The sequence below is a fragment of the Garra rufa genome, chromosome 19 (genome assembly GCF_049309525.1).
Source record: "Garra rufa chromosome 19, GarRuf1.0, whole genome shotgun sequence".
NCBI lineage: Eukaryota > Metazoa > Chordata > Actinopteri > Cypriniformes > Cyprinidae > Garra > Garra rufa.
Window position 1 is genome coordinate 7,280,885 of NC_133379.1, and position 19,004 is coordinate 7,299,888.

At 35.0% G+C, this 19,004-nt stretch overlaps 1 protein-coding gene across 1 annotated transcript; it reads right to left on the bottom strand.

Moving 5' to 3' along the window:
• Window positions 1-473: 473 nt before the first annotated feature.
• rskrb (ribosomal protein S6 kinase related b) lies at window positions 474-15,716 on the bottom strand. The gene is made up of 12 exons (XM_073824889.1): window positions 15,450-15,716; window positions 14,363-14,641; window positions 14,195-14,278; window positions 13,139-13,207; window positions 12,788-12,857; window positions 7,568-7,675; window positions 5,984-6,024; window positions 5,826-5,853; window positions 5,391-5,480; window positions 5,096-5,184; window positions 4,862-4,972; window positions 474-1,681 (listed from the first exon to the last, which is right to left on the bottom strand). The coding sequence occupies exons 1-12, from the start codon at window positions 15,477-15,479 to the stop codon at window positions 1,343-1,345; spliced, it is 1,338 nt and encodes a 445-aa protein (XP_073680990.1). The 5' UTR covers window positions 15,480-15,716; the 3' UTR covers window positions 474-1,342.
• Window positions 15,717-19,004: the final 3,288 nt, after the last annotated feature.

The window sequence follows — 19,004 nt, forward strand, 5'->3', positions numbered from 1 at the left end:
ATTGATGTATGGTTTGTTAGGATAGGACAATATTTGGTCGAGATACAACTATTTAAATATTTGGAATCTGAGGGTGCAAAAAAAAAATCTAAATATTGAGAAAATCGCTTCTTAGCAATGCATAATACCGATCAAAAATTAAGTTTTGATATATTTACGGTAGGAAATTTACAAATTGTCTTCATGGAACACGATCTTTACTTAATATCCTAATGATTTTTGGCATAAAAGAAAAATCGATCATATCGACCCATACAATGTATTTTTGGCTGTTGCTACAAATATACCCCTGCTACTTAAGACTGTTTTTGTGGTCCAGGGTCACATATTAGAGAGATTTTATACAGTTCAATAATAGCAGAAGCTGACCCTGCAATACTGTGATGTTGGTGGGTAGGGTTTCAGAAAATCCACCATCAATTACAATACTGCATGAAAAGAAAACATGTTACTACATTATTTCTTTTGCGTAGTATTTAATAAAGGATCACTGGTGTCAGGCATTCTGGCCATAAAACAAGAGCTGTCATCTCAGACAGACAAGGTTATTCATGCATACATGCAGGCTCTCAGCAGTGGTTAAAATAACAGGATGAACAATATAGCCAATAGGAAAATTAGTATAACACATAACACAGTCTCTTTCCCACAGTATCTGTCCAAAGTGCATCATGGAAAAAACACACAGTGCTGAGCATATAATGTCATATAAAAGTATAGGTATCAACTTGACGATTTGATCTATTTAGCATTAAAATACATCCCTGAGGGTTTGTGTAGCTTTCAAAACATTATAAACTAAGAAGAACTGAATGTATGGTATGTTTGTTTAATGAAAATGCAGTAATGGCATATTAATGATGACAAAATAGTCAAACAACGTCAAGCGAGATGAGGAACTATCAACCACATTTCACTAAATGTCTCAACAAAAGGTAAGGAATTCAACGTAAGGATTAACGTGTCTCAATAAAAATGAAATATACTTAACCATATTCCTTCACAGAAGAATAACCTCGTTTTAAAAGATTCACCCAAAAATGAGAATCCTGTCCTCAGTTTGTTTCTTCGGCAGAATACTAGAGAAGATATTTTGAAGAATGCTGGAAACCAAACAGTTTTCGTTCTCATTGACTTGCATCGAGTTTTTTGTACATTCAATGGAAGTCAGCTATGCGGTTACTGACATTCATCAAAATATCTTCTTTTGTGTTCCACAGAAGTAAATCATGATGACAAAACTCTCATTTTTGATATTTGGGTGGACCATCCCTTTAGGGTTCCCACCTTGCTCCATGTCATTCTAAAATGTCAGATATTTGAAACTCCTGACTTAAAAAGGTTATACAAACACTTCTCGTTGGGAAGCATCGTCCTGAGGTACATGGCTTTGCATGAGGGCTTCTACCCGCTCCATGTTGGCCAGAGTCGGGGAAAGGTCTGGAGCAGTCGGTGTACATGGTGAGGTTAAGATAAAGTCGCAGTCAAAGTTTGGGAAGGGCTCCAGGGTCAGGCCTCGGCGGGCTTTGGCAGGGCGGTCAGGCCGGTTCTTCAGCTCCAGGATCAGCTCCATGGGGGTCTTTTGGAGCAGATGGGAATCAAACGGTGTGCCATGGAAAAAGGTTTGCCGCTTGAAGCGTTCCAGTGTCCGAAGGCGGCGTGCTGGAGTCTTACAAAGAAGCTGAGGCGAAATAGGTTAAAATGATTACATTAAAAATGACTAGTATTCAGATGTAATCCCAGCAATCAAAAATCTAAGCTTTCAGTATGAACTCCCAGACATTTCACATTTTAAAGGGACAATTCACCCAAAATTGTAATGTGATGTGATGAATAGGAAGTCTATTATCATTTACTCACTCTCATATTGTTTCAAAACTATATGATCTTCTGTGGAACATAAATGAACATATTGTGAAATATGTGAGTTTTTTGTATACACAATTGACCAGAAAAGTAATTTCCGGTCAACTGTACTGTGCCGTAATAGGAGTGTACTTTGCTCATTTTCTCTACATAATCCATTCACAATCAAAGAAAAGTTTAGTTTGTCTAAGAGGACCAATGCGACAAAATGACAAAAGCGAGTTTAAAAAAATGTTTTCGGCGAGTAAATCGGCTAAATATGCGTGAGTCATTGCTATGATTGAAAGTACTAACTGAACAAAACATCTGACAAGCTGATGTCAAAAATAAAGCTGTGCATTTAATGATTCAGACTAAATTCAGAGTAACAAAACTACAGCAGTAACAAGTTTGTACAAGAGGCATCATTGTGGAAAAAATTGTTACTTATATTTTATTTACATTTCAACAAAAAGTGGCATGTCCAAAATTTTTCATACCCTTCTTAATAATCAATAGAAAAGCCTTTACTGGCTATTACAGCAATCAAACGCTTCCTATAATTGCTGACCAGCTTTTTGCATGTCTCCATTGGTATTTTTGCCCATTCATCTTTAGCAATGAGCTCCAAGTCTTTCAGGTTAGAGGGTTTTCTTGTCATCACCCTGATCTTTAGCTTCCTCCACAGATTCTCAATTGGGTTTAAGTTAGGACTCTGGCTGGGCTTCTGCAAAACATTAATGTTTTTGTCTGCTAACCATTTCTTCACCACTTTTGCTGTGTGTTTTGGGTCGTTGTCGTGCTGAAATGTCCACTGGTGCCCAAGGCCAAGTTTCTCTGCAGACTGCCTGATGTTGTTGTTGAGAATTTTGATGTGTTGCTCCTTTTTTATATGGTGCCATTTACTATGATCAGGTTCCCTGGTCCACCGGCTGAAAAATACCCCCAAAACATTAGGTTCCCACCACCATGTTTGACAGTGGGGATGGTGTTCTTAGGGTTGAAGGCTTCTCCTTTTTTTACGCCAAATGAAGGCTACATCACTGTAGCCAAACAATTCAATTTTTGTTTCATCTGACCATAAAACAGAAGACCAGAAGTCTTCTTTTTGAGATGCGATGAGTTGCCACCAACAGAGCCCAGATTCATCAGGATGGCCTTGGTGGTGATTCTTGGATTCTTTTTTACCTCTCTCATTATCCTCCTGGCCAGCACAGGTGTCACTTTTGGCTTCCGACCACGTCCTCTGATATTTTTCACAATGCAGAATGTCTTGTATTTTTTAATAATACTTTGCACTGTAGCCACTGGAACTTCAAAACATTTAGATATGGTCTTATAGCCCTTTCCTGACTTATGAGCAGCCACAATGCGCAGCTGCAGGTCCTCAGTGAGCTTCTTTAGCCATGACTGTCCACAAACCAACAGCAGAGAGCTTCTGTTTTTCACCTGTTGAGTTGATTAAAACAGCTGTTCCCAATGAATCAGGGTAATTAGGATGCTTTAGAACAGCTTGGACTATTTGGAATGGTATAGAACTTTGGATTTTCCCATAGACTGTGACAGTTAGCAAAAGGTATGAATAATTTTGGACAAGCCACTTTTTGTTCAAATGTAAATAAAAGCTGAGAAAATTCCACAATGATGCCTCTTGTACATTGTCTTTATATCGTTTGGGAGAAGCCTGTGTCATTTCCGGTCAAAAAAAAAAAACTTGCTGGTTGAATAAAAGTAACTTTAAGTCAGAATTTGCCAGGGGTATGAATAATTTCGGACTGTATATAAGTATTTAAATAATTCACCCTTATAGGCTGTTTGTGTCTGAGCTTATTTATTTATTTTAATGACTTTCTGAATCTGCACTTGCTATACTATATACTTCAGTATGGTAAAAGTACTACAATTTATTATACTAGTAGTTTTATAATAAATCGAAAAGCAAGAGGTCTTGAAAAAACTAGGGAGTTGAAATGGCAGCTGCAAACAGTGATTGATCCTCTGCTGCCATCTTCTGGTTATTTGGGTAGTTTCATGTCATTTTCATCTTAAAAAGACGTTTTCTATAAAAAGATTTTTTTTCCATGTCGTCTTTATAAATGAAAAGTGAATCTTTGAAGTGAATTGTATTGCACAGCTGTAGAGGTGAAAAATAATAAAGGCTTTAAAATGTTACAAGATTTAAACAATGTGTTCATGACTATGAAGGCAAGTTACTGATTATCAAGAATACGATTAAGATGTCCTTAACGAGAAATATCGCTAGCCAGCTAACGTTAGCCTAAACACTTTATGATAGTGTTTAGCTGTCGGCATTTAAATGTACAACTATGCAGGTACTCTCCTAGGATTACCAGGATTGACATTTAAATGATGTGTTGTTAAATAATATGAATCTGAATGTTTATGCCGCTATCATTATTTACGATGTTGCAATTATTATTTTTCTCAGTTTCTAATAAGAACGAGGCAGTAGAGGAGTCTCAAGAGTGTCCATCTATATATAGCGCATATAAAATGAGCTTCAAGCTGAAGTTTACGAGGTGGCTTATCATTATGCAGAAGTTCTAAAGAACGTTCCGTGCATATGGTCAATTTAAGTCAATGGGCTTTAGTGTTGTTTGTTTACCTGAGATCTAGTGTTTCAAAGAAGAAAGTGATACAGGATTGGAAGGACACAAGGGTGAGTAAACAATGACATTTTTTGGGGGTGCATTATTCCTATAAAATGTTTATCTTAGATAATTTGGTTCATTTTTATTCAGAGAATTCAATAAAAGAGTTCAAACTGAAAGCTGATTTTTGATTGATGACTTTGTGATCTTGGTAATTCTGAGCAGTTTGAGTAAATGATGACAAAATAATTTACTGTCCCTTTATTTTTTTAACTCTATACTCTTACTATATGTAAACAATGATGTCATTGCTGAGAAACAACTGAGACCAAATGAAAACTTTTGATCAATAAAATTGCAACATTTTGGCAAATAAACCATCCCAGCAGTTGTCCAGGTCTCACCTCTGTAAGCAGCAGAGCAAAAGGAGGAGAGAAGTTTTTTGGCATCTCATAAGGGAAGCTGCGTACTCTCCTCAGCATGCTACAGTGATCCGGCTCTGGAGACACAGGAAACTGAGACAAACACGGAGGGAGGGCGAGATCAGAATGACTTGGCAGAAATGACACATCTATTCATACAGGCAGAAAAACACAAGATGTTGGTGCAAACATACATATATGTGCATTTGTCTGTACCTTTCCAGTGGCTAATGCAAAAAGAAGGATGCCAAGAGACCACCAATCAGCCGCGTGGTTGTAAGGACCACCGCTAAGGACTTCAGGAGCTAAAGAGACAGATTTCTTGAGAATCTTGCTTACATTCCACAAATAGCTAGAGATATAAACATCTTTTCATTAGTTCTGCCATAAATATCATTAATGGCTCATTTTGCATTTTCAGAACTATTTATTTATATTATTCTACATATATTCCACATAAGTTATAGTACTCATTTATTTGTCTTAATTTCTTGTTTTATTATAGATTTACCCATGTATTGGATTGTTCCACAAATAGTGAACACCCTCCCTCCACGCTCAAGACGCCGGGACAAACCGAAGTCAGCCAGTCGTAGGTGGCCTTTAATAAAATATCACATTTACATAGTAACACTAGAAGATTTACATCATACTAATTATTTTTATATCATGAACATATTAAGTTTATGATTAGATGGTAATTTGATCTAATTTGATTACATTTTATTTTATTTTACTGCCATTTTAACAAACAAATTTTGAAATGACTGAAATATCACAATATGTTAATGTTTTATTGCTATCATGTTTGTGTAAATACTCTAGGTATATTCTTTGGCCTGGAAACCTGAAGCCTGGATGTTCTGGAACATTCCATGTTTACATGAAAAAAAGCTGACACCTACTGCCCTCCACTGGTGGGACTGCAGAACACCAACTGCCTTACCCTGATCTGTTAGAAGAACATTCTCCATCTGTAAAAAATTACATATATATATATATATATAACAATGAATGCTTTAAGACATTTCTGAGTTTTAGAGATTATATTCATTGCCTAAGGTCATTCAATTAAAACAACATTACATCCAAAACAGTGTATACCTTCACATCACGATGGATGATTGCACAGTCATGAAGGAACCCTATAAAAAATAAGATGATATTTAAAGTGTAATCCAATACCATTATTTTGATAAGCTTATTATTTTGATAAGCTTGCTACAAAATGTCCATGGATATTATTTATTATTTTTAAAATGCATGATTTGAAGCTGAAATTATTATACAGTTGAGGTCAAACGTTTACATTCCACTTTCAGAATCTGCAAAATGATAATTATTTTACCTAAATAAGACGGGATCATACAAAATGCATGTTATTGTTTATTGTTTACTGACCTGAATAAGATATTTCACATAGAAGATGTTTACATATAGTCCACAAGAAAAAATAATAGTCAAATTTATAAAAATTAATACTGTGTTGTTACCTGAATGATCCACAGCCGTGTTTTTTGTGATAGTTGTTCATGAGTCTCTTGTTTGTCCTGAACAGTTAAACTGCCTGCTGTTCTTCAGAAAAATACTTTAGGTCCCACAAATTCTTTCCGTACATTCTCCATTCTCTCCGTATGATTTTGAGATCCATCTTTTCACACTAAGGACAACTGAGGGATCCATATGCAACTACTACAGAAGGTTCAAAAACTCACTGATGCTTCAGAAGGAAAAAACAATGCATTAAGAGCTGGGGTTGAAAACTTTTGAATAGAATGGAGAATGTACATTCTTCATCTTATTTTGCCTAAACATTGTATTTTTTCATTCTGTACTGCCCTTCAGAGGCTACAGTAGATACCTACATGTTTCCCAAAAGACAAAATAAGTTAAATCTACTGTACACTGTACTATACACTCTTGAACAACTATCACTAAACAAAAAAACACAGTTGTGGATCATTCAGGTAACAACACAGTATTAAGAATCAAGGGGATGTTAATTTTTAAACAAGGTTATTTTAAAAAATGTAACTATTATTTTCTCTTGTTGACTATATTTAAACCTCTTTTATGTGAAGTATCTTATACAGGTCAGCACTAAATAAACAATAACATGCATTTTGTATGATCCCTTCTATTTTGGTAAAATAATTAACATTTAATACATAATTATATTTATTACATTTATTATATTAAATGATATATTATAATTTAAATATTATATTAAATGTAAATAATATATAACCCACTGTGCAAATGTTTTGGATCAGTAAGATTAAAAAAAAAGACATTAATACTTTAATTCAGCAAGGACATTTTAAATCAATCAAAAGTGACTATAAAGACATTTATAATGTTACAAAAGATTTCTATTGCAGATACAATTGCCAATTCAAATAATCATATTACAAAACATTCAAATGATTTCAGAAAGATTGTGAGCCACTGAAGACTGGAAAATCCAGCTTTGCATCAGAGGAATAAATTACATTTTAAAATTACAATTTAAAATTCAAATAGAAAACAGTTATTTTTAAAACTATATCAACATTTCACAGTATTACAGGTTTCGTTGTATCATTGATCAAAAAAGTGAAGCCTTGGTGAATATAAAAAAATTCAATAACATTTTAAAAATGTTACTTATGACCCCAAAAGTATTTCTTGTCATAGAGATTTGCTTACCTAGAGCAGAACCTAATTCAGCAGCAAACACTTTTACCACATCCTCTCCAAACTGACCAATCATCACCCAGTATGTGTACAGGTCCCCTGTGCTGCAGTAATCACACACTAGAGAGGAAATAAACAGAAACATACCATATAAACTGCGTCTGAATGCGCAAATCCCAAATACAGACAAACATAAACACAAAAATCCAACTAATACACATTAAGAGCAAATGAATGCAGGGAAAACATCTGTCACTTGACCAGATTCATATTACATCAGTCAAGACCATCTGTTTCTAACAGTTATGGCCTCATCTAGACCACTGACTGGTAAAACATCATGGTCAGATGAAGTACAGAACATTCTGTGTATTAAAACAAATCTTAAAGGTGTGGTTCACCCAAAAAATGAAAATTCTGTCATTAATCTGTCATTAAACCTGTAAGACCTTTATTTATCTTCAGAAAAATGTAGGCTATTTTTGATGAAATCCGAGAGCTTTCTGACCCTGCATAGACAGCAATGCAAATACCATGTTTAAGGCCCAGAATAGTAGTTCATTCACCATATAGTTGTCACAGTTTAAGTAGGTTGAAGAGTGGATATGATGAGGCATGAACCGGAGTAAAATACACACTAATATTTATTGAAAAGAAAACAAAGAACATGGAGCAGAAGCCAACAGATGTAACGATAACGACGGACACTGGGGTGTGATCAGACAGAGACTAATATACACAGAAAACAAGGCGTGGTAACAAAGGAGATAACAGGATGACGAGGGGGAAATACAAATATGGGCACGACAAAACCAACTAAGACATAACCAAAAGGGGGAGACAAGGACTAAACCATATGGACTAGAAACAGAGGGGGGGGAAACACTGGGAAAACAGAACAGACATGACTAAATACTGACAATAGTAGTCCATTTGACATCAGTGGTTCAACCCTAATGTTATGAAACTATGAGAATACTTTTTGTGAGCACTGAAAACTAATAAAATAGACTTTTTTTCATCAATTTCTTCTCTTTCGTGTCAGTGTACGACATGCGTTCAAAAAAAGTATCATGTGGCAAAAAACTGTAAATCAGTCTCTCTTTCAAAATTGTCAGACAAATTTACAAAGACTGTTTTATGTACAGTGTGCATCTTCCTCTACTTGTAAACAAGGTGCAGTGTGAATGTGCTTGTGAATGTGCGTCAAAGACTGACATGGAAGAGAAGAAATTATTGAATAAAGTCTTTTTTTTGCAGTTGTGTTGCTGTCTATTCAGGGCCAGAAAGCTCTCAGACTTCATCAAAAATATCTTAATTTCTGTTCTGAACATTAATGAAGGTCTTATGAGTTTTGAATGACATGAGGGTGAGTAATTAATGACAGAATTTTCATTTTTGGTTGAACCAACCCTTTAAGCTTGGCATAAACAAGTGTCAGTAAAAATAGGAGTAAAACAGTACAAGCTGTGCATGAAGGAATCAGGTGGTAATCAAAGGAAGTGGCACAATCATCACAGCTTTAGCTAGGAGAAAACATTCAAGGGGTGAACATCATAGATGATGGAAGAGCTGTGACTTTCACAAATGCAGTCAGGATCACTGGGAAATCAAACACTGGGAAAGAAAGTACTTGAGGTTTGGATTGAGAAGTCCTGATAAGTGGGCCCAGATTGAATCTGGACTTTTTGGCATTTCCTTCATTGATTTTGAGGAAAAATCTATCCGTCTGTCTGTCTGTCTATCTATCTAAGGCTGCATGTCTTTAAAACATCAAACTTCAATCATTTCAGATTTCTGGACAGGCTTTCTGCAATCTTATTTCTGTTATTTTAGATCAAAAGGTCACTTTACTTGCTAACACTTATATGTGACCCTGGACCACAAAACCAGTTTTAAGTAGCAAAGTTATACTTGTAGCAATAGCCAAAAATACATTGTATGGGTCAAAATTAGTGATTTTTCTTTTATGCCAAAACTGATTTGGATATTAAGCAAGGATCATGTTCCATGAAGATATTTTGTAAATTTTCTACCGTAAACATATGAAAACTTAATTTTTGATTAGTAAAATGCATTACTAAGAACTTCATTTACACAACTTTAAAGACGATTTTTTAAAACCGATTCCAGATTTCTAAATAGTTGTATCTCCTATCCTAACAAACCATACATCAAAGGAAAGCTTATTTATTCACCTTTTAGATGATCTCAAAAATTAGAATATCATGAAAATGTTAAGTAACTTATTTCAAAAACTGACAATTTCATATATTCTAGATTCATTACATGTAAAGTAAAACATTTCAAAAGTTTTTTTTGTTTTAATTTTAATGATTAGAGCTTACAGCTCATGAAAGTCAACAATCCAGAATATTAAAATATTAGAATATTACTAAGATCAATCAATCAAAAAATGGATTTGCAAAACAGCAAAGTTCAAGTTCTTCAAAGTATGTTCATTTATGCACTCAATACTTGGTCGGCAGCACAAATTACATTAAATTACATAAATTACTTGCTCGTAGCACAAATTACAACATCAGTGAGGTGTGGCATGGAAGCGATCATCCTGTGGCTCTGCTTTGGCACTATTGAGCTTGTCTGTATATTGTTAGATCAACTGTTTCTCATCTTTCTCTTGAAAATATCCCATAGATTCCATATGGGGATCAGGTCAGTTGGCTGGCCAATCAAGCACAGTAATATCATGGTCAGCAAACCACTTGGAAGTGGTTTTGCCACTGTGGGCAGGTGCTAAAGTTATGCTGGAAAAAGAAATTGGCATCTTCATAAAGCTTGTCAGCAGATGAAAGCATAAAGTGCTCCAAAATCTCCTGGTAGACGGCTACATTGACTTTGGACTTGATAAAACACAGTGGACCAACACCAGCAGACGTCACGGCACCTCAAAGCATTACTGACTTCAGAAACTTCACAATGGACTTCAAGCAGCTTTGATTCTGTACCTCTCCAGTCTCCCTGGACTCCGGCTTCAGTCCACTCCTTGTGAAGCTCTCCCAAAGGTTTAAATTGGCTTTGCTTGACAGTATTCTCAAGCTTGCGGTCATCCCTGTTGCTTGTGCACCTTTCCCTACCCGATTTCTTCCGTCCAGTCAACGTTGCATTTAATATGCTTTGATACAGCACTCTGAAAACACTGCCAAGGCAGCAGTCTTTCCCATTATTGTGGTTTCAAAGAACAAGAGCTATCTGGAATTTATCAGGCTTGTGCACAATTCAGAATTGAATTGAGAATGACTGCTAAATTCCAATTCAGTTCTTTAATTTAAATTGAATTTGAATTGATGTCAAAAACAGGATCTAGAATTACAATTCGAATTTGAATTAAAGGAAGCAGAATTGCAATTCAATACAAATTCAAAGAAATTCATACCCATAAGTGATTAACAATGAAGCTTTACAATATATGTCAGATATGATTTCATTACATATTCTATAAATGATATTAGTTTGAACTACTTGTACAGATTACATTGTGTTATTTGATTACTTTGAAATGACTATAACATTTTGAACAAAACTAATCAAACATTGAGGGAGTCATTTATTTCAAGAATTTGATCATTATCTATATGTTGGAACAAAATGTATGCAGGGTTGAGGAGTGACTAGTTATGTGTAATGAAATTATGCTATTAAATTACAAAATTAATGTAATTGTATGTGAGATTCAACACATTCTTTCTGTTGTATGACTGTGTGGAATGTCTTTGAATTGCCATGAATTTAATTCCACTTCCTGTCACTCCAACTCCAATTAAAATTCAACTTCCTGTTGGGGCGGAGTCAATTCAATTTTCGAATTCCAACTCATGAATTCAATGGCAGCCAATTTAAATTCTGAATTGTGCACAAGCCTGGAATTTATACTGTAGGGATGGACATTTAATAAAACTCAAATGTAAATATTCTAATATTCTGAGATACTGGATTTACTGGATGACTTTCATTAGCTGTAAGCTCTAACCATCAAAATTAAAACAATAAACTTGTTTATGTTTTACTTTACTTGTAATGAACCTAGAACATATGAAAGTTTCAGTTTTTAAAATAAGTTACAAACAAAACATTAACTTTTTCACAATATTCTAATTTTTTGAGATGCTCCAGTAAATCTCAATTCAGAAAATTTACCCTTCTGACTGGTTTTGTGGTCCAGGGTCACATATAACAACTTAATATGCTATTTGAATTTCAACTATAGACAGTTGTTTAGACCGGTCATGAAATCAGCACCATGGATAGCACCCATGTTCTTTACAACAGTGGTTCACAACTCCGGTCGTGCAGAGACCCACTGCTCTGCATTTTGTATGTTTATCTCTTATCTGACACACTAAGTTCATGAAGCTCTCCACTAACAAGCTGATGGTCTCAGTCAAGTGTGTTAAAGAAAGACATACAAAATGTGCAGGACAGTGAGAACCACTGCTATAAAATATGAATTGCTTTCATTCTTTGGATTTTAGGAACTCTCATTCTGATACTCTGTGTTTTACACTTTCTCCTTTCCCAGCATGACAATAGGTCAGCCATTTCATAAGTGGAAATAAAGTGTCTCTAGCTGCTTCCAAAACTTTGTTCTGTTTGTTGAGCATCCCAACACAGCAGCATTTGCTCGACCAATGGCATGAATATGAAGTGGGATTATCTGTTTGGCCAAACGATGGCAGATTCGAAGAGTGTTTGGTAAACTTGTTTGAGAACAAGAATTTTTACACTCTTCATCTTTAATGTCAGTTATAATTATTAGGCACATCAATACTGCAATGTAATGCCTGTAAATGTTTCAATATAGATCATTCACTAACATTTAAAAGTTTGGGTTCAGTCCTTTTTCTAAAATAAATTAATAGTTTAATTCAGCGAGAATGCATTAAATTGGTCAAAAATAATTTACAATAGATTTCTATTTCAAATGAATGTATTCTTATGAACTTTCTATTCTGAAAAAAAAAAGTGTCATGGTTTTTACAAAAAAATTAAGCCGCACTGTTCTCAACCTTGATGATAATAAGAAAAGTTTCTTGAGCACGTTAGAATGACACTACATAACTGGAATAATAGCTGCAGGGAAAAAAAATCAGGTGGAATGATAGTTTGTAGGAGATCCAGGGAGGTTTTTGTCTCAGGGCCACATGGCACTTGGTGTGAGGGAAGACTGATTTAGTGGTGGGAAAGGCAGGAGGAGAGTTCTGAATCACTCACTAATGTAGATGTGCCGCTGGGTCTGCCAGCAGTCCTGCAGGTCGTGGACAAAAGGGTGGCGGACCTGACGCTGCAAAGCAACAGTTTGACAACAAGAGCACAGGTACAGTGAGTCATAAACCTCTGTGGGTTTTGAACTCGACCTCTTTATGTACCAGGGTGATCAAGAGACCTGCTTATATTCATCCTAGCTCCAGTGAATTTGCATTGATTTCCTTCCTGTTGCTACTAAAACACACCTCAATCTCCAAAATACTTATCACATAAACTAGGAGTCAGTGGCTGTAAAAGATTCAATAAACCATTAAAATGGATTAAAACAATGACATTATAAAACATTTGTAGGCTCACCTGGACTATTACCTCCTCCTTAGACTGCTCCAAAACTCCCAAGCGCAAAATCTCAGATTTCGGAATAACCTACATTAGACAAACACAGAAATGGTGAATGAACATTACTATGTTGCTATGACAGGTTCTTCTTCTTCTTATTGTGACAGTAAAGACATTTATTATGTTACAAAAGATTTCAATTCCCCCCATAAATCTTGACCTTTCTATTTATCAAAGAATCCTGAAAAAAATATCATGGTTTCATCAGAAATTTAGACTGATTTCTGAAGGATCATGTAGCACTAAAGACTGAAGTTATAATTTAGCTTTGCATCACAAGAATAAATGTCACCCTTTAATCAGTATTTTGATTTTTTGCACCCCAGATTCCAGATTTTCAAATAGTTGTATCTCTGCCAATTATTGTCCTATCCTAACAGATGGAAAGCTTATTTATTCAGCTTTCAGAGGATGTATAAATCTTATTTATAATTTTAAAAAATGCCCCTTATGACTGGTTTTGTGGTCCAGGGTCACAAATGACATTTTAAAATACATAAAAAATAGAAAACAGTTACTTTAAATTTTTTAATTATTATACAATATTACTGTTTTACTGTAATTTTGATCAAATAAATGCAGCTCTGATAAACACAAGAGATTTCAAAAACCTTTTACAGACCCCTGAACGATAATGTACAATAAGTATAAATATATACAGGGGTGTGAAAAAGTGTTGGCCGCCTTCCTGATTTTATTTTTATTGCATGTTTGTCACACTTTTAATGTTTCAGATCATCAAACAAATTTAAATATTAATCAAAGATAACACAAGTAAACACAACATGCAGTTTTTAAATTTTAAGGTTTTTTTTTAAAAAAGGGAAAATAAAATCCAAACCCACATGGCCCTGTGTGAAAATTTGTTCGATGATCATTAAAGTGTGACAAACATGCAAAAAAATTAAAAATCAGAAAGGGGACCAACAGTTTTTCACACCACTGTATGTAAAATTATAAAGTTATGAAGAATGAGTGGATGTATTTTGAATGGTTTATAGACAAAGTTTTTACCTTAACTGCATAAATCCTTTGCTTCGACTTATCCTTAACCTTCAAAATGGGACCAAAGGATCCTTTCGCTATGTAACCCAGAACCTAGACATTGGACAATACGATAAAATAGTGAGAAAAACATACATAACACAAGAAATAAAAAATGTTGACTAATGAGCTCCTCACCTGAAAATGTTCATGTCCTGGGACATTGCGATGGGGGAATTCAGGCAGAAACATGTTGATAAAACTTGGCAGACTCCATTCCATACAGAGTTTCTCAGGGCCCGGTAATGAGGAGACCAGGTGCTCAGGAATGGATGGCTCCTTGTCACAAATCATTCTATGTGATCTGATTCGTAATGGGTTGATTCGGCACAGCCCAGCTGGGAGAGAAATACCCACAGCAGACAGAAATCCCCGCCATCTGGATATTTGTGACTGCTCCTCCGACCCTGTACACTGCTGTGAATGAATGCCATTAAATAAAAATTACATGGTTACTCATATTCCAACGATGACCTATTTTTTTTTAACATGCTCATGGGTGTCTTTGTAACTGTGGATACTTGTCTTTTATTTCAAATAATAATAACTGAATAAATATATATTATATATAATAATAAGAGTAAAATAATGGTCATAAACATGTTTTATGACCATGTGCTGGAATTAACAGTGTGCGGTGGTAATGATGGATTTATTAAAAACCAATATGCACAGTTTGATTCTATATCCCATGAATTTTAAAGTACATTTAAAATGTTTTTAAATGAGATATATCAAGTCAAAAGTGTTCACAATCAAAGACTCACTATAATATTCATATTAACTAAATGATGTTAGTCATGCTCAAATTACAAGCTTTCCCCTTGACTTTGCTTTCAGTCAAATCCATACAAATGTGAAATGGCTTATGTAATTATTGTGCTTTCAGAAAACATAACTAGGTATTTATTAACTATTAATATGTATAAACGAAATGTAATGACCTACTTATAAACAAACACAAAAAAACACCGTCTCATAACTTATCTCTAGTTGCATATAAATTGATTTCAATACATAACAATTTTATATAACATAATTAAATATGACTTAAATACCTATTAAGATTTAGCTTCTAAAAATAAACATGCATTGCTTAACTCTTACGAAGTAGAGATCAAACATTAAAGTCACACATGCCACAGTCAGCAGCCATTCAGAACACAGGCTGTTCACGTTTCCAACTGTTCTCAACACTTTTAAGAAAATAATTTAAAGTACTAACCTTGCTGTTCTTGCTAGCATCGGTACCCATCACATTTGTCGTTTAGCGTGAAATATTAGTTGAAGCTTACATATTGTTCATCCATATTGTCGCTTGTAGTTTCAGTGGCAGTGAGTGACAGAGCACTACCGCCAATGTACATTATTGTTAGAATCTCTCGAATATAGAAAGACAAAAGCTTTTACGTTTTGTCTCACACTGAACTACACAGAAGAACTCATCTCTTCCGAAACGTTATCACTCTGACAGTTATGGCGACAAAAACAAGATAATCTCTGATAGCATCGACGAATACTGCGCATCCTCTCATGTTACTCTCGTCCAATCAGATTTCTCGCCGAGTTGTTAGACCACGCCCACTTTAGCGCCCACTAGAAACAGCATCAGGAGCTGTCTAGGTTGAATTATTTACATTCAGTGATGAAACATGACGTTATTAAACATTAAGTACCATAGAGTCATGCTTTCTGATCATTTATAGTTATATCTGTTATTGTGTTCACTTGCATTAATGGTTCTATGAAGAACCATAGCACAAAAGGTTATTTAGATCATTAAAATGTTTAGAGAAAGAATGAATCACATGTCCTGTGACAGCTGATTTTTTCAGCATCAGTGGATTGCATAAAACAAGGAATTGGATTATCTCAACAGCATTGTTGTAGAATGTACAATTGGTATGTGGCTGAATTTATCAAAACAAATGTGCACTGTTTTAGAGCATGGCACTTTGACCAATAATAGACATGTTTCTCACAGTCTTAATGACAGTCAAGCTTTAAGTCTTTTTTTTCTGTCTCTGTTTTTCTTGCTTACAGATTGGCATACATGCACATTTCATATATGCACATACACAAATACACACATCAAATGTCTTTAGAATAATGGATTAGAAACAGCAGCTGCACAATTGCCCATAATGCATGAAGGACAATGCTTGCTGAGAGATACACCAAAGTCATTTTTCTACAAACGGCAACCATATGTGGCTCCTTGGTGAGTCTGTTTAAAAATAAAAATAGATTGAGAAAAATAATTATAGCCTATAGCAACATTTTCACGTTTATCTCTATCATGTATGTAGGTTAATGTATGTAATATATGTAATCAAGGCCTACATAGTATGCTGGTTTAACTTTCATTTGCTCTTGATATTAACTAAATAAAAGTAAAGTATATAAATATCTACAGTCATTTTGGACTTCCTCCAAATGTCACAGGTCTGCCGGGACATTGCTTTTTTAACATTACTAGCTAGACGGCGGATTCTTCTGTTCTGGAAACAAACTCTTCCTCCATCATCTGATGACTGGCTGCGAGATGTTATGAGTTTCATTCATTTGGAAAAAAATAGGTACACAATTAAGGGCAACACTGGCATATTTTCTGAAACTTGGGACCCTTTTATTAGGTATTTTTCAGATTATGAGAACTCTTCTTCTGTAGTCTGCCAAGCTAATCAGTAAGTTGTCATTATGATTGTGGCTGGATTTTGATCAAAAGTGTATTGAATTTATATAATGTTTTGTTTGATGTAAATGTGTTCAATGTACATTGGTGATTATTTTTATTATTATTTTTTTTTTTTATTGCTTCCAAACCCTTTATTGAGGGGCCTTTTTTTGTTTTGTTTTGTTTTGTTTTGTTTTGTTTTGTTTTGTTTTGATTAACTCTGGGTTGGGGGTAGTGTGGGGTACTGTACCTTTATGCTTTCATTATTAAAAAAGTTTTATAAACAGAACAAAAAAATTATATTTATAAAAAAAAAAAAAAAAAAAAAAAAATATATATATATATATATATATATATCTACAGTCAAGCCTGAAATTATTCATACCCCTATGCAAATTCTGACTTAAAGTTACTTTAACCAGCAAGTTTTTTTACCGGAAATGACACAGACTTCTCCCAAAAGATAATAAGACGATGTACAAGAGGTACATCATTGTGGAAAAAAATATTACTCAGTTTTTATTTACATTTACACAAAAAGTGGCATGTCCAAAATTATTCATACCCTTCTCAATAATCAATAGAAAAGCCTTGGCTATTACAGCAATCAAATGCTTCCTGTAATTGCTGACCAGCTTTTTGCATGTCTCCACTGGTATTTTTGCCCATTCATCTTTAGCGATGAGCTCCAACTCTTTCAGGTTGGAGTGTCTCCTTGCCATCACCCTGATCTTTAGCTCCTTTCACAGATTCTCAATTGGATTTAAGTCAGGACTCTGGCTGGGTCACTGCAAAATGTTAATGTTTTTGTCTGCTAACCATTTCTTCACCACTTTTGCTGTGTGTTTTGGGTCATTGTCGTGCTGAAATGTCCACTGGTGCCCAAGGCTAAGTTTCTCTGCAGACTGATGTTGTTGTTGAGAATTTTGATGTATTGCTCCTTTTTCATGGTGCTGTTTACTGTGATTAGATTCCCTGGTCCACCGGCTGGAAAACACCCCCAAAACATTAGGTTCCCACCATGTTTGACAGTGGGGATGGTGTTCTTAAGTTTAAAGGCTTCTCCTTTTTTACGCCAAATGAAGGCTACATCATTGTGGCCAAACAATTCAATTTTTGTTTCATCTGACCATAAAACAGAAGACCAGAAGTCTTCTTCTTTGTCCAGATAAGCATTTGCAAAGGCCAAGCGGGCTTTTGTGTGCCTTATCTGGAGAAGTGGTGTCCTCCTTGGTCTGCGTCCATGGAACCCAGCGGTGTGCAGTGTCTGTTGGACTGTCTGTCTTGAGATGTTGCCATCTTTTTTACCTCTCTCGCTATCCTCCTGGCCAACACAGGTGTCACTTTTGGTTTCTGACCACATCCTCGCAGATTTTTCATAGTGCGGGACGCATTTTTTAATAATACTTTGCACTGTAGCCACTGGAACTTCAAAACATTTAGGTATGGTCTTATAGCCTTTTCCTGACTTGTGAGCAGCCACAATGCACAGCCACAGGTCCTCAGTGAGCTCCTTTGTCTTAGCCATGACTGTCCACAAACCAACAGCAGAGAGCTTCTGTTTTTCACCTGTTGAGTTGATTAAAACAGCTGTTCCCAATGAATCAGGGTAATTAGGATGCTTTAGAACAGCTTGGACTATTTGGAATGGTCCAGAACGTTGGATTTTCCCATAGACTGTGACAGTTTACAAAGGGTATGAATAATTTTGGACATGCCACTTTTTGTTCAAATGTAAATAAACACAGAAATATTTTTTCCACAATGATGCCTCTTGTACATCATCTTATTATCTTTTGGCAGAAGCCTGTGTCATTTCCAGTCAAAAAAACTTGCTGGTTGAATAAAAGTAACTTTAAGTCAGAATTTGCCAGGGGTATGAATAATTTCGGGCTTGACTGTATATGTAAATGAATAAATAAATAAATAATGTTTATTTAGTCTGCATTCCAAGAAATATCAATCAAACTGCAGTTGGGTTATTTTGATTAAATAATGATTACCAAAAATTACAGCTAACACAATAAAAACATGATAACACAATAAAAAAAACAAAAAAAACAACAACATAATTTATGACAATTAATAAAAATTGAGTTATCT